Source organism: Galleria mellonella, unplaced genomic scaffold (assembly GCF_026898425.1).
Source record: "Galleria mellonella isolate WM207_F2 unplaced genomic scaffold, CSIRO_AGI_GalMel_v1 utg213, whole genome shotgun sequence".
Taxonomy (NCBI): domain Eukaryota; kingdom Metazoa; phylum Arthropoda; class Insecta; order Lepidoptera; family Pyralidae; genus Galleria; species Galleria mellonella.
In genome coordinates, this window is record NW_026442039.1 from 4,333,975 (window position 1) to 4,351,453 (window position 17,479).

General features: G+C 33.5%; 1 protein-coding gene across 1 annotated transcript; it reads right to left on the reverse strand.

Annotated features, from left to right (window-relative positions):
* Window positions 1-76: 76 nt before the first annotated feature.
* Window positions 77-16,985, reverse strand: LOC113511899 (uncharacterized). Its single transcript, XM_052894483.1, has 9 exons — window positions 15,279-16,985; window positions 13,721-13,887; window positions 12,905-13,022; window positions 12,134-12,287; window positions 10,830-10,954; window positions 9,557-9,659; window positions 8,866-8,967; window positions 6,401-6,510; window positions 77-5,432 (listed from the first exon to the last, which is right to left on the reverse strand). The coding sequence occupies exons 1-9, from the start codon at window positions 16,820-16,822 to the stop codon at window positions 5,306-5,308; spliced, it is 2,550 nt and encodes an 849-aa protein (XP_052750443.1). The 5' UTR covers window positions 16,823-16,985; the 3' UTR covers window positions 77-5,305.
* Between the last annotated feature and the right edge of the window lie 494 nt (window positions 16,986-17,479).

Below are 17,479 nucleotides of genomic sequence, written 5' to 3' on the forward strand. Positions count from 1 at the left end.
TTTTATTAGTGTATATTTATTATGTTAATAATAATAGGTACTTTGTGGGTAAAGCCATGAAATAAAATATCAAAAGTGTTATTTCCACATCTTTATTGACACATGAAGCACGAAGGCCTACGCACAGTGAACTTTAGGACAGCAATCTCTTCGCCACTAGTCTAACGTTAACCGATAATCTCCGGTATAAAGGCAGTGAAACAAATATGCTTCTAGCTCATGTGAAACAAAGTCGATAACTTGGTGCTATACTGGTCGGATACATAGGCGGCTTACGTCCTATGTTTGAGATCATTGGCCTCTTCTTACAAGCTATTGGTACATTCTTGTTAAGTATATTTCACAAGTAGCATGCGAATTTTTTATGAAGCAAGTGTGGTATTAAGTCATTGAGAGTGAAAATCACTTTCCGAATTTTCACTGTAAAAATGACAAGATGATTAACAGTAGTAATGGGTTTCATGATTAATTCTTGTTACTACTCAATTAGAATGTACATTTAGCGTTCTGAAGACGAGGCACTTTTGTTTACCGGAAGACAATTTCTGGTTGCATAGGTAGGAAATTTATAATAAGTGTACTAGATGGATCTCATGTTATTGCATGCAATGATTGTTGAACTTTTTAGATATAATAATACGTCAATTAACATAAATTATATTTAAATTACTTTTTAAAATTATACGCTTCTTCGGTAAAATTATCGACTTGTATCACATGTCAGTGAAATGCTGTAAAAGACGTTATAAAATACAGTTTAACTTAAATTTCATATAATCTCTTTATTTTAGAACTTCATTAATTTTTAGGGTTCCAAACCTCTAAAAAAAAAAAGCGGACCCCATATGGGGTCACTTTGTTGCCCGTTTGTCAAACTTTTTTTTCTCAGAAATGCGTGGAGGCATTGATCTGAAATTAAATATTCAAGTCTGACGCCGTGTAAAAAATCAAAGTTCTAAGTCAACGCAATCAAAAGATACAGTCTTTTATAGCGTACATTTTGACATTTGAACTCAATACCTATAGAGTACTTCCCGTTGACCTAGAATCATGAAATCTTGCATCAAGCAATATTGTACAGCACAAGTAAAAGAAAAAATACGAAACTGTAAATTTGTAGTTACAACACAAAAAAACTATTTTTTTTAATTATACATAACTGACTGAGCGAGTCTGACTCGCACTTGGCCAAATTTTATTTCTAAAAAGAAATTAAATAATAATTATATATTATAAAGTAACGAGACAAATTATATTTGCGTGTGTTTATAACGTTTTTTGCAACATAAATATTAATAATTAATACATTACAAACAAAATGTAAACAACAATATTCAATCAAAATTAATGCAAAATTGTACTATTCGGTGATTACAGATTTTTACAAGTGAAGAAAATGACAAATTGTTTAACTTACAATTCTACTAACGAATATTAGAAAAATGGACTGAATATTTTTGCTCCACTAGGACTCAAATTTTGAATCTGAATTATGATGACGTAGGTTTGAGTCCAGCTAGAGCCCAAATATTAAAATTCCATTTTGAAAATATCAATTAGAGATCCTAACGCGAAGTTAGTATTTTAAAAATTTTCTACCATTTCTACTAGAATGGTATTTTCTTTAAGCAGAACCAGCTGCTTTATTACATTAAACCATATTAATATAATTTTTAGAGTCTAAATTAGAATTACAACACATTCTCCATTTGTTGGAGGTTAGAAATATGAATTTTGATGGCAATATGACTGGTTTTGAATTATTATTAGTTCGCAATACTAAATGCATTCTTAAACGGAGTTATATTGATCTGGCTTGGCCGAGAAACGAATTCAGTAGCTATGCATTTAGTATATGATGTCTGACATTAACTAGATACTTTGACATTAGCCATCTACTGGACATATGAGTACATAGAAAATACAGTCTTCGAAGTAATTGTATGTCCACAAGAGATCCTAGTATGAATACGATTTTTAATAAAATAGTGACAATGGAAGATTGTTAATGTTTACATTATAGTAATTATTAATTAATAAATTCACTTCACTTCGAATTCAGCGTATTAAATGCAAAGCCATTTGTTTACGTTACACTAAAATGATACTTGACTATCACAAACTTAAAAAATAAAAAATATTCTCATTAGAATAAAAAATTAATACGTTAAACATATTTAAAAGAGACTTTAAGCATGACTGGAATATCGATGAAAATTATTTACAATAAATTAAAAAGTACCAGTGTGTATTCGAAATAAAATTCTATATGACGGGTCGCCTGGCCAGCGTGGTAATAATAAACTATATAGTGCCCTCATAAAAGGAAGGGTAGGGGAACCCTTACCTCGTAGTGAGACCTTAATGGGTTGTAAAGGCAAATTTGTCTCCTCTTAGCGCTTTAACAAACCAATTGTCATAAAAATTATAATTGAGATGGAAAAGGTCATAGACAACATTTCATCCTGGCAACACTGGCAAGTTTCCGATATAAATTTGAAAACATTTATATTAAAAAAAATATCAATCAGTATTTATCGAAATGGAATTTCAAGCGATATCGAGTCGTGCTCACAGTGTGAGTTACAATGAAACTAACCTAATAAGTAGGTACGTCAACGAATTTGACTAAATTTAATACAATATCCTTTGAGTGCTTATCTTGATTACACCCAAATAAATATAATAGTTAATTTATTGACTGGTTATATATATATTATTATATATAACTTGAAAGGCAGAATTTTCTTAGTTTTCTAGTTATGTGAGAGATCGATCAAGACTTCCCTTTCATAAAACTTTTATCTTATCGGTTTATTACATTTCATATTCAAAGGATATAATTACATTAATTACCCATAAAAGTAAATTCGTTTTCATTTTAATAAAATATTATAATGAATAATAATTTATTAAATTGATTTGTTGCTTTATCAGGTGAAACATATCTATTGTTGCATTTATAATTTACAAGGGATGGCCTGGTCCCTGGTATCTATGTTATTTTTTTAGTCTATGTCCGAGATTACTCTGTCTATGGCTTAATTTTATTCATATTTATTTTCACCATATTGTCCCATATAGAAACAAAAACAGATCAACTTTTTTATCGATGTGTGCGTTAATAAAGTTATCATAATGTACATTTATTACTCAGTATATAGGAGAAATTACATTATAAGATGAAATAAAAAATTAAAACAAATAAAAATATATTTTAAAGAACAAGGTAAACAGTGCATAAAGATTTGTAATGACGCTTGATTTATAATAATTGAAAATTGCCATAATTGTAAGTATATGCATATTTATATCAGAAAAAAAAATAGTTTTCAATACAAACTTAAGAAATCGACTTGATCTGGGATATTTTTTATCCAATTACTAGTAACACTGAAAAAAAAGGCGTGTCTGTTTTAAATTTTTCTTTTAAATTGAGACTGCCCAATATCAATTTAGCTGACTACATGTCAATACGTTTTTGATACTCAATGCTTTATCTATATAATCTAAGTCTATATTTCATTAAACATTAGTCTCATACACTTATTTTACTTACGTATTGAAATGTTTTCTCTTTTTCTTTTGCGCTAATTTCTCAATTTGAAAGAAAGTGATAAAACTATTTAATAGAAAGAATAGTTAAGGTTTGTTGGTTTTAGTTATTATGAAGAATGGAGCTCGAGAAGAAATCAACTAAATAAATAATATTAAAATCGAAACCAGACCTTGATATTTATATAAATATAATAACGTAATAATATCCTAAGTGACATGACTTTCTATTTAACGCCTTTTTAGTGATACATCGTGATATTTGGCCAGTATGTTTGGTAGATAAAAGTTTTATGATAGGAATCCTGAAAACGATGGACATTCAGCTACAAATAAGGTTATAAGAAGAATTTTTAATTGTAAGCTTAAAAACGGGAGAGGTTACTGTTCAAGCAAAGAAATCTGTAATTTTTAATGAGATAAGGTATAGAGATATTAATAATACATACTGTTTTGTATGTGTAATCTTAAAAACTTTGTTGTTCCCAATAATATACCTTTAATATAAAACTATCCATTAAAACTAATCAGTTTCAAATATATTCGATTAATTTTCGCATATTAAGGTTATACAGTGAACGCTCTATAAAAGCAACATTATATTTTATTTATTCTACTCAGCTTAGTAAAAGAAATATAGTACATTACTGCAGCGGCCAGCAACTGAGGCATTGATGGATGAACGTGCAAATGGGCCGAGGCGTAGCCGAGGCATACGTGAGTCCATCAATGCCTAGTTGTGGCCAAGGCTTGTATAGTACTTTTCTCAAACAATGCGCGGAAATCAAAAACACAATTTTACTTTTTAAGTTCAATAACGAATAACGAACAATAATAATTTTTCACGCGCCATAATGTTCCTTTGTTTTTTTTTCAATAAACAGCTTTCTATTTGCAAGCCAGTTCAAAATTTAAATAAAATCTTTTATTAGTTACCTTCTTAGTAGCCACGTTTCGAAGTAAAAGGTCATTCCATTTTTAAATTACAGGACAGATATGAGTTTATATAGTAATTTATCTGGCCGCAAAACACGACAAATATGGATGTTCTTACAACTTTGGCCGGCCGCTGCCCGCATGTATCTGGCCAGTACAGCAATTTTGATTTATCTCGAAGAAGATTGTCAAAATAATGCTCACATTTCCAAGCATGTTTGAAAAAAAAAATATTTTCCAGACGGTAAGTATTCTTATACTCCTTTTTTCCCTCTAAGCAACTTTTCCTAATAAGATTTTTTTTTATTGAAAGTGGTTGAACCACCATGAGTTGTTTATATAGAGCGTTCATCATGTATTTTAATACACTATAAGCCAAATGGCAGACAGATTATTGGGAACGAACATTTGAATTTAATAAATTCACATAGAGACATTTTTGAAAATACAGTCGGCATTTTCTGTGCTAGGTATTGATAACAGCAAAGTACTTGAGTTATATATATATATATACACACACAAAATCATTTATTGCACAAGCAGATTTTTTATGGTTTTGTTCTTACGCTGCGAACTGCAACTTGAGCATGATTTTAATACTACAATTATGGTAATTGAATTGTCTATGGTTTGATTTCATTTAATGCAGTGACTTGCGCAGTTACAATTGTACTAAAAATTTTGCTGCGCATAATTATTGTCTATGGTAAAAAAAATCGATTCCCTGTAAATTAAATGTAAAAATACTTTTAATTAATTACCCAACATCCATCGATTACGATCAAATATGGGCAGGAACATCGGGCGGGTCGGATTAAGCTTTTGGTTTCTTATTGCGTCGCTTCTTAGCATCTGTGTCGGGCGGCTTGCTGCCACCAGATGGCGATGCGCCAGACTTGCTGTACAGATTGTTCAGAAACTCTTCCAGGTTGGGATCGTGACTGTAATGGGATAAATTATATTACAATGTCGCTTTTGTTGCAATCCAATTGGGATGATTATCTAAAATACTCATTATCATATCAGCCGTTATCTGTCCACTATTGAACATAATAGGCCTCTCACATAGACTGCCATAAGGAGTTGTCCTGGGCCACCTGCATCCACTAACTCCCTACAAAGCATTTGAGGTTGGTACACTATATAGCGAGGGTTGTCTTACACTGTGTTTGCCCGTATGGGGTCGTCACTCAAGAACCTTTCTTCTCCATTGGTTGTCGGTTCTTCAAGCTATTTGACCAGTCCATTGCCACTTCAGCTTGCTTATCCTTCGGGCTATGTTTGGCTTTTTCGCGGATATCCTCGTTTCAGATTCTAAAACGCAAATATACTCCGAGCATAGCCCTCTCTATAGCCCGTTGAGTAATTTGAAGCTTTTGCATACGGGTAATGGTGTAGGACCATGTTTCGGTTCCATAAGTCATCACTGGCAACACGCACTGGTTAAAGACCTTCGTCTTCAAATTCTGAGGTATATTTGATGAAAAAATTTGGCGTAGTTTACTGTTGTAATGATAATGTAATTTTAACCCTAAAAAGCCTGATTTTTTTAAATCAAATTAAAAAAATATATAAGTGTACCCTTTACTGTGTTTACTAATGGGGAAAAATAGTAAAAAAAAAATCAAAACTATATTTTTATATATCTATTAAAAAAAAAAAAATTTGGTAACATGTAAACAGCTAAATATTAAAATAAAATCGATTGTAGGCGCCCAATGCGAATTATAAGCCCGGTATCAAAATTGAAACTTCAGGTATTTAAGGGTTAAAACATAAAATAGTACATTATTTTATGTTTTTATATTATATTAGCCATTTAATGTAGTCGTGACAAACTTCCTGCTTTTTCGAAGTCTATTGAAAAATAATCAATAATATTCCAAGAGCAGTGAAGTCGTGTACTCACCCAGTGGAGGGTCGCTGGTGTAGCTCGGAGGCGGAGGCCGCCTTGTTGCCGAGCACGATGCGGTACTGCACCACGTGACAGTCGGGCCGCAGTTGTTTCAGATTCTTCTTCTGTATCCAATAATAATAATAATTCTTTATTTAATAACAATTCACACCTAGTTACATCTACTAGCCACCGAACTAGGCCGAGCCTGTATCTCAGTGGTTAGTTAAAAACTCCCTTTGACTTAACGTAAGACGGTACAATCTAAAACATAAATACACTCATTTGCAATGTTCAATTTACTTTTGGTGCAACATTGTTAAATGTGGGTAGCATCATATTATTTACTTACAATTACGATTAACAGTTTACCCACCTAATGTGCAATATTATTTGCCGGTCATATTAGCAACCGCATAAAGTATTGACTTAAGAGAAATATTAATAAATTAATTTATATTATAGCATAATATTATTTTAAGCAGAGACTAAGTATTGTTAGACATAATATCAAATTTACAATGCGTTTCATTTAGAATAATTCATGAGTACATCTATGTTGTTTTTTTGTTAAGCATTCTATGAGTAATGCAGATGAAATATAATTAATTACTATATATGTGTAAGTAGTGTGTGTGTGTGTGTGTGTGTGTGTGTGTGTGTGTGTGTGTGTGTGCGTGTGTGTGCGCGCGCGTGTGCGTGTGCGTGTGTGTGTGCGCGTGTGCGTGTACGTGTGCGTGTGCGTGTGTGAGTATGTGTGTGTGTCTGTGTCTGTGTGCACGCGCGTATGTGTAAATTTACAGATTTATTTTTCAATTTACAAATTTACGTTCAAAATATAGTAAGAAATGACTTATTTATTAGTAATTAACAATTGCTCTGTAAATGTATAATCTTGATTTTTAAGCCAATTGGATACCTTTTCCTTGCATTTGTATTTAGTTAGTGAATAGATATTAAGAATTTTGTTTATTTTATTATAAAGAAAAGGAGCTAAAAAAATCTGGAATTTATTACAATAGTGTGTCCTAATTTGTACTGTAGAACATACTTTATCTTTTCTACGAGTAGATAAAATATTAGGATTATATGTTAAATTTATGTAAAGTAAATTTATGTAAGTTATGCAATAAAAACATCGTGTTTATTAACTTTTCCACTATTGCTTTCATGATTCTCTATGGCAGTGATTCTCAACAACTGTGCCGCGGCACTTTTGTGTGCCGCCAAATTTTAAAAGTGTGCTGCCGCCAAATTTTGCAAATATTTAAAATTTTTGTCATAAACTATTTATGCAGTGTGTAAGTAAATAATTTTTATCTTTTTCTTTGTGTGCCGCCAAATTTTTAAATCGTTAAATTTGTGCCGCAACAAAAAGGTTGAGAATCACTGCTCTATGGTTTACTAGCTTTTACCTGCAACTTCGACTGGAATGTGTTTACTGACCGGGATAAAAGTAGTCTATATCTTTCTCTATCTCAAATTGTATGTGTATACCAAACTTTAAAGTGATTAAGCCGTTAAGGTTTTACAAACAAACTCGCTGTCGCTGCCTGTCCGTCCCTATGTATGTTTAAATCTTTAAAACTACGCAACGTATTTTGAAGCGGTTTTTTTTAATAGATAGAGTAACTCATGAGGAAGGTTTTTATGTATAATACATGCATAATATATTAGAGAGACACTGATAATTTTAGAGGTTTCTAATGTCATGTCCACCCGTACGAAGCCGGGGCGGATTGCTAGTTTATAATATTAGTAAGTAAGTAGTTAGGATAAGAGAAGGTTAATGCACTCGTACTATATATTTTATTAATGTTTATTGTTAACGCCATTCTGTATCTGTCCCTTTTGAGGAAAAGGGTATATTTTTTTTACAACACAGGGGGCAAACGAGCATGCGGCTCACCTGATGGTAAGTGACTACCGCCGCCCATGGTCACCCACAACACCATTAAAATAAATCGCGTATGCTTTCTACCCACAATTTATGATTTAGTTTTACATTCAATCATTGCGCCGCCAATATGTTTATTATAAAATCCAAAAGAGGATTTCAAAGCAATCAGTAGCCATCATCTATGCCCGGAGACCGTAATTAAAGCAGAACTTATTAAATGTGTGTTCCTTTTGTATTTTTTCCATTCCTAAAAAGCAACCTGCTGAACTAGTGTTCTAATTTAAACAAGCAGTTTTGAGTTATTTAAACTGGAAAAATCATTGTGATATTAATAATTGGATATTTTTATATCAAATTTTAAGTTTTAAAGACAAATTCAAAGAATATTGCAAGGATTAAAAAAATATTTTCACCATACTAGATAAAGCATGAAGTCCTCCATTTGTACCATATTTTCATTTGGTCAATAAAGTTATTTAAATATATAAAAAAAAAAAAATTGACTTGCGTGTACAGTCACATTAATATTATATTCATATAATATGAAACCGACTGTACTAGTCAAGTCAAGTATACTGACCTGGCAGCTGGCCCACTGCGTGATCTGGTAGACGGCGCCGTCCATACACGCGTAGTACATCACCAGCAGACCGATCATGCTCGACTCTGCCCATATGTCACCCTGTATGATGGACGTTTGTATTGATTATTATTAGTATTATTGCAGGATATGCTTTTTTAAATGCAATAATTATAGTGTGGTATCGATACCTATACGCTGGCGGGGCACCAGTGAGTGATAGGTGAGAACGAAGTTAGGTCAGTTAGCTCCTCATATATTCATAAGATAAATTCATAAGGACTTAACCACAATAGTTTCCAGTAGAAGCTATGTGGAGGTCTACCAGACCATTACTAATAATACTCCCCCCCCCCCAAATGAAGGACATGTGGAGTGTAATCGTTGTGGTAAACATAACACTGAACATGCTCATATTTCATTGTATTAAAATTCGACGTGGCATTGGAGGGCCACATACCACCGCCACTTGGATTCGAACATTATGGAATATACCAATAGCAAAAAAAAAAAAACGTGATAAATATAAGAATAATAATAGAAAAAACTTGTCCCTTATTTATAAAAATGTCAAACTTCTGCACTTTGTCTTTAACTTTTGTTCTAAATTCTTAATTTGAAAAAAGTAACAAAATATTTAAATAGCTAAAACAGGTTTGTGAAAGGTTTTAGTTTACGAATAAGTGCATACCTCCTTGGCGGAGTGTCGTATGCGGCAGGTGGCGCAGTAGCGCGCGGCGTAGCACGGCCGCCCCGTTAGTACGCGTTTGTGACGTCGCCCGCAGTTCGTGCACCTGCAACATCCGTACATACTTTTCATTAAAAAAAAAAAAAATCAAGGGAGAAGAATTGTCATCAAGAAGAAAGAAGACGCCACGCCGGCATACACAGACCAACAGTGTATGCAGGCTGCAAATCAAGCGACCCGGAGGTCGTCGCCTCCGGAGTAGAAGCCGGGGTAATGGGGTACGCCCCGAGGACCCTACCTCGCCCGCCCACTCATAATCTGGCGGGCAAAGAGAAGCCCTTGATTGATTGATCTTTTCATTCAATCCGGTCTTCTCTTGACCCGCCAGATGGTGAAGGCGTGCGAGGTAGGGGTCTCGCGGCGTACCCCATTGCCCCATCTTCAACTCCGGAGGCTACCACCTCCGGGTCTCTTGGAAACAACGACATACATGGGTGGTATGTGTATGTCGGCGTGGCATCTTCTCTTCCATGTGGGCGACACTTTGGGAGGTTCCTCCCTCTCTTCTCATTTCATTTTTTTATATTCTAAGCTATTCTTCTTTTATGCAACTTAGAATGCCAAACAAGCTAACGGCTCACCTGATGAACAGTGGTAACCATCGCCTACAAACATGACATTCTATCTTTTTTATACGATAATAATGGAATGTTTTTTTTTACTGAACTAAGTGTTATCTTGCAGAAGTCCATATCACTGGTTATTTGATTACAACTATTTTGTTTCATTCCGTTACCATTAGTATTTTTTTTATACAACTTAGAATGGCAACAAGCTGACGTCCCACCTGATGGAAAGTGATAACCGTCGCCTATAGATATGAGCAGTACCACCACTTCTACTGCTAGAAGTTCTACAATCTTCCATATCAACCATCAATATCCGACTGTTATAGTCAATTTTCGAATGTTGCCAGTCATACACATACCAATGGTGGTGAAATTAAACGAAATCATTGTAATCAAATAATCAGTGATAATGGAACGGTTTCCGCGTTTGCGCTATCGGTATACGCTGGCGAGGCGAGACTGAGAGATGATAGGTGAGAAAGCAAACAGGTCAGTTAGTCCATCGTGACAAATTACACAAGAACAAAGCACGAAGGCTTCCAAGTGGAGGTTGACTTGATAAAGTATAATGGAGCTGTGACATCCTATTACTACCAATCCCTTTCTCCTCATCTGGTCAATTGTGGCAAGTATACAAGGACTTATACCTGATGGTGTTGGCGGCGAACTCCATCTTGTCGTGCAGCTGCGCCAGCAGGTGGCTGAACTCGCTCCAGGCGGCCTCCATGTGCCGCGACTCCTGCGCACGCCTCTCGTACGCCTCGCGCCGCTCCTGCCGACAATTGCACATACATACATACATACATGGAGTACTACTCATACGTACAAGTATTTACAATCAATAGGTGATACCAAACGATTAAGTTTATTAAAAAAAAAAACTGTCTTAATTGTGGTATAACCAGTGTTTTGATTTAAAAACTAAACCACTGAATCTGTAGGTATATCCTTTCAGATAAAAAGTTTTTAAACCGATTTACAACTGACATAATAGGGGGGAAAGGGATTGTTAGTAATGGGGTCAAATAACCCTATTACTAGCAATGTACCCTGTCAGGTCGACCTCCACGTGGTTCGCCCTGGAAATCATCGTGACTAATTTTAGTTTAATTCGTCAGGATGGGCTATCTGACCTACTTTCATCTTCATCTGTCATCCCTCACTGGTGCGCCGCCAGTGTATACCAATAGCGCAGACGGGGTTACCATACCATTATCACCCATTAAAAAAAAGTGACGTAACAAAAAACTGAGGTAACAAACATAAAAAAATATAACCCATTTCAGAACCTCCTCATTTTCGAAGTCGGTTGAAAATGTAATATTAATAATCGTGATAGTTGGCACTTGGTTGTACTTTGTACATGTATCAGGGGGCACGGCAATGCCTCCGTCAAGTCTAGCACAACCATCCTATCCTCATCACAAAGTGACTCACGGCACTTTTGATCCTCCTGTAACTTCATCGTGGATAAAGCAAGCATTTTAATTTTTAGTGATCAATATTGATAAAGAAATATAATTTATTATTATTATTATAGCTTTTTATCCACTTCAGTGGTCCCCAAGGGTAAAAGCCTTCCCCATCTTTTTCCACTTCTCCTTATCTATAGCAATATTTGTCCAGTTTTTCCCTGCTGCCTTTATTGTGTCATCTGCCCATCTCTTTCTTTGCCTTCCAACACTTCTTTTTCTTGCTGGACCTCGCCATTTTGTTGTTTGGAGAGTCCACCTTTTATCTTTGTACCTCACTATACGACCTACCCATCTCCACTTCTGTTTCATACTATACTGAAGAGCATCTGTTATTTTGGTTTTCTTCCTAATATCAGTGTTTCTTATTTTTTGTTTTTAGTTAAAAAAAAAAAAAAAAGAAATATAATATTAAAACATAATTATTGATATAATTGGAGTACAAATGTTTGCCTAATAGTATAAAAAAATATGCATACAGGCTCCCCGATAAGTTCAAACGCGTGCTGAAGTATCTTGAAGGCCTCCTCGGCGCCAGGCTGCTGGTTCTTATCGGGGTGCACGAGGAACGCTTGTCGCCGGTAGTAGCGCTTGATCTCCTCGTCCGTGCACGTCACGCTCACACCCAGAATACTGTAATATTATAATATTACTATATACTATATGTGCAATACAAACAGGTTAATTTTATTTATACAAACACGTTGAACTTCACGATTGTTAACACATGAAGAGTTCAGTGTTTGTGATGTCCACGAAGTTCATATCTATACGGGAAAGTTACATTTATTTATCAAACATGCCAGCCATTCATGGGTCACCCATTATGCCATATATGTTGATTGATCAAAACAAGAAGTAGTCTATGCCTTTTATTTGAGCCGTTAAAGCATCACGAGGTAATAAATAAAAAAAATCTAGTTTTACCTTTAGTAATATTAAATTATAATAGAAGGTAAGATAGAAGGAAGAAGGGGGAGAGGGAGGCCGAGGCATAGTTACATCAGGCAGATCAAGGAAGGAGTTGGTGTTGTGTCGTATCAAGAGGTGAAGAGACTCGCTGAAAATCGTAGTGAGTGGCAAGAGCTCCACCAACAAGAGCCCAGCTCTTAAATAGGATAGATAGCTATCTATCTATCCTATTTAAGAGCTGGAATATTAATATTAAATTATTAAATAATAAGAATATTAAATTAGAAATTAATTGAAATATTTTTTTATTTCCATTCTATCTATATATGTAAACTCACCTATATGGATCTTTTCCTTTACATGCTAGCAATCTCTTCATAGCTTCCTCACCAGTGGCAGGCAGTGGTATGTTGGTATTTAACTTTGTCGAATCATTGGAAGAGTCTGAATCTGTTTCTGTTAAAGAAACAAAATAATAATTAATGAAAAATGTTTTTATACTTGGCATATTTTACTAATTTAATAAAAAGAATAAATGAAACAAAAAAAAACCATAACAAGAAGGCTTTTGTGTTAATTACTAATAATTATATAATATTATTTTGGGTATTCCAATCCAAAAAAAGAGGTACCAATATTGCTTACTAAATGAGCTAAGCATCTAACTTATAACATGTGTTCAGAGCTATAATCCCTGAATTACTAGTATTCAGAGGTATTTGTCGACTGATGTCTGTACCTGCTTATACTTAATATATAAATATAAAAAAAATATAATGGAGTCAATTCTGAGACACCATTTCTCTAAACATATCGTCATAGTCGTAGAATACTGACGGATCTTTATATGTAATATTTGTCAGATCCGTCAGTATTTTACGACTATGACGATATATCCAAAAAAAAAAAAAAACTATCTAATATTACAGCGAAATTTTTATTCTAAGGACCAATATGAAATAATTTGTAACAGATTTATGTAAAAATTATTATAAATGTAGTTTACAGTGATCCATAAAAGCGAATTTATTAAATTAACATATTAGATTAAGAGAGAAATGGCATCTCAGAATTAACCTCATTGTTTCTCTTTGATCTGTTCCTCCAAATTTTTTTTTTTATATTATTGATAAGTATTGGTGGAATATAATTACCGATTTTAAACCATTTGAATCTCCTCCAAAAAGCAAACCGCGTGTGTCCAAATTTTCTATCAATGTATAGCAGGTATTTGTTGTCTTTCATTTTGAACAGCCAATCTTTGCTACTACGCCAGACCGCTTGGGAACTCACATAGGTTTGTGTGAACACTGATGTGCATCTGTGAAACAAAATCATTTTTAATAATAGCAAATAATATTTTACATATATATAAAACATGAAGCATCATTCATTATTTTTGCTACATTAAAATTATGTACTATTTTTTTTTTATTATAATATATTGCACAGCCTAGTGGCATATAGCAAAAGCCTTTACCAATTCCTACCAATAATTTCTATTCCATGCTGCTTTACTGCAGTATGGACTTGCTGTTTACTTTAGCACATCCTTTCAGTGTTTTTGTGGACAGTCTACTTCCTTTTAGTATCCTATATATATAAATATGTATATGAATTTATAAAAAATGTTACTCTGAATTAGACAATCCATTTTTTGTATTAAATTTTTCATATACCAATTCAAATTGAATAAATAAATTGCCTTGCATTTGTCTATCAGTGCAACAATACATATATGGATACAATAAATTTTTTACATCCCTAAATACTGAGTATAAAAGAATACACATTTGTGAGAAAATTTACATTGTATTTATAAATTTTGCCTGGGAGTTTATAGCGGCATGTACCTTTTTAAACCGACAAAGGAGGCAGTTCTAAATTGCTAAAATTAAAGTTATATTATTTACATTTGTTACCTCAGAACTGCCATTTAAAATTTAGATAATAATTATTTTTTATATTAAGAAATACTTTTATATTGGTTTCATAGAAATTATATCACAAATCCGTTCTATAGTTTTTAATTGAAAATTACTGATTGATTGAAACAGTGATTTTTTTGATACATTCCAGCACAGGTGTTAGTATGTTGTTAAAGTCTCCATAACCAACATTGATCAAAATGAATTAAGGAATGTGTGTAAGGCCTTTAACAGTCACTTTTACTGTCTACTGTTCAAGGGTAATGGCATAATTAAGTATATAGGATTAGTGATCTACCCTGACTTTGCAGATCAATAAACGGAATGTTAAATTAGTATTTTATATTAGCTTTAATGTGTAAATTTTTGATAATTTGGATTACATTTTTGTAATTTAACATAAGGATCTTTAATCTTTTTGAAAATAATATATAACCTATGTTACTATAGATATATAGAAAGATACATTGATAGCAATATAGCTTTCTATAGATGAAATAATTTTTAAATCAGCTGAGTTTTTGAGGCTATTGATTACAAAAAACAAATAATGAAATCTTTCTTCTCTATAATATTAATAGTAATTTCTTAAATAATTAGTAGTAATTTCCTACAAACTAAAAATTATAAAAATTAATTACCCAAACTAGACACATTTACATTTTTATATTTGCATGGAACATTCCCTATTTATTTTGTATTTTATAATTCAGGGCTCTCATATAATGACTATAACCAATTTATTAAAAAAAGATTTAGTACTGTTAATATAATTTCAACTTACAAATCAAAAGACAGATGAAAACTCATGTGGCATACATCAGATAACAGGTAAGCAAACCACACTAGTGCCTTCCATGTGGCCCCACCCCAATGCTCAATATAATTTTGGGCCATACCCAGGTAACCCGGTTTATTCCGCCTTATTTTACACTGACTAGCCTTCTTTTTGTCCTGTACGGGCTTTGGAATTTTATGATTATTACGATTGTCTTTCTTTTTCTTCTTCGAAATTTCATTCTGGTTTTCTTGGAAGACAAACTCTGAATTATCCTCCTCATCAATCTTGAACTCATCTTCGAAAATACTATTTTTATTTACCTTAACTTTATTGTCGGATTTCTTTTTCGTTTGAGGCTTTTCTTGATTTTCAATGAACACAAATTGGCTTTCATTACCATGTTCATATGTGCCATCTTCTTCATTAGTTATATCATCCAGAGACGACCACCTACGGGAGATATTGCTTCTCTTATTTTTAGATTTCTTATTTGGCTTTTGTTTTTCTGTATCATCAGTATTGATGTCACCAGATTCACTACCAGATGATATAGTGTTTTGATGTTTCTTATCATTTTTATGTTTACCATCATCATTATGTTTTAAGTTTGCAGCTGGTTTGTCTGGCTTTGCATTGGACTTATTATTTTTGGTATCAATATTCTGTGGTTTCACCTTATTAGTGAGTTCCGACTGAGAGTTGTTTTTTGTATTTTTAGCAAGTACATCAGAATATGTGGGACGCATTGGTTTTACTTCGGCCACAATACGTTTTTTATTGCTTGTATCAGCTAAAGGGCTATTCTCATTTCTTTTTGGAGAGTTATCAGTTTTTATAGCTTGTGCCTTAGTGTCAATGATAGGATTCGACATCATATTGAGAGTGGGCACATCAGGATGGTTTAGGGGATAGTTTTGGCCGAATGGAGAATATGTGCCAGTGGAGTTTGGCTCAAGATTACCTAGAAAATCTTTTAAAAAATTAGGTGTTGTTCCACTTCCACCATCTGGACTGTAGTTGTTCTGGGTTGTTGATGGTGGCATATGGATATTGTTGCTTGTAGAGTAATCCTGATTGGTGCCATACACTTGTGGTGGTTGTGATTGGCAATTAATTGGCATTTCGCGTAGTCCCTGGTTGTGGTTGAACAGTTCGTATTGAGACATTGGCACGATTAGCGGCAGCCCATTTTCATCAGAGCGTACATACACTTTTAATGACTGCCCATCTCCCCAATTTAGTGTGGCATTACTATAATTTTGCCGACTGACATGGGGAATATTTTGCATGTTGTTGAACCCGATCTTTTCATCCTTGTTCGTTGCGGTGTCACCTGTTAGTAGTTTATAAGAATGTTGACTCCCATACATATCACTGCCGTAATTTGCATTGACATACATACTGTTATCGTTCATAACATTAGCACTCGATGTTATTGGAGTTTGTTGTCTATCATTCAGAGCACCAGGTGCACATTTTTCGGCGGTTTCCGCACCGTAACTCCATGCATCATTGTATCTTGGATCATCTTTCGGCGACCTTGGCATTATTTGTTAGTTTTCTTATTACACTGTTAACATTTAAGATAAATAGATGAATTTAGGACTAATCTCAGGGATTTAGCATTTTATTTTCAGAATTATAATTGAGACTAAAAACGTGGAATCAGAATTATATTTTATTGACGATTTGTTAGATTTTTTTTTTTTTTTTTTTAGTACGTTTGTTCCGTTTGGAACAGGCTAAGGTCGGAGACCATGCTGCCTAGTCTTCAAAAAGATAATTTGTCTGGAATAACAGAGTTCATTGTTCGATTTGTTAGATATTTTTGACCACAGATAAAAAAGTGATGTTGACTGACATATTGACATACGATAAGTTGATTGATAAATATAAGAGACTGATGGAATGATGTCGCCGCAGATTTAGAATAATAGATTAACAAAGTTCTGTGGTTTTTAAAAATTTACATATTATTTTTTAATATTTTTTTTATTAAGTATAGTACCTACTTTATACCATAGTGATCACTTGCTCTGCGTGCTTTAGGTCAAATATCTACTCTATATAAGTTTCTACTCTATACACTAGATGGTGATATTGTACATAAAGCGTTCAAGCGGAAGTCAAAAGTGAAACCGGCCAAGTGCGAGTCGAATTCATGCAACGAGGTACCTGTACAAATTATAATTAAAAAAATATTT

Coding starts and splice junctions, on each gene's coding strand:
- LOC113511899 (XM_052894483.1), bottom strand. CDS start 16,822: ATGCCAAGGTCGCCGAAAGATGATCCAAGATACAATGATGCATGGAGT. Junction 13,888..15,278: donor TTTCATCTGTCTTTTGATTT/GTAAGTTGAAAT, acceptor TTTGTTTCACAG/ATGCACATCAGTGTTCACAC. Junction 10,955..12,133: donor TTGAACTTATCGGGGAGCCT/GTATGCATATTT, acceptor AATTGTCGGCAG/GAGCGGCGCGAGGCGTACGA.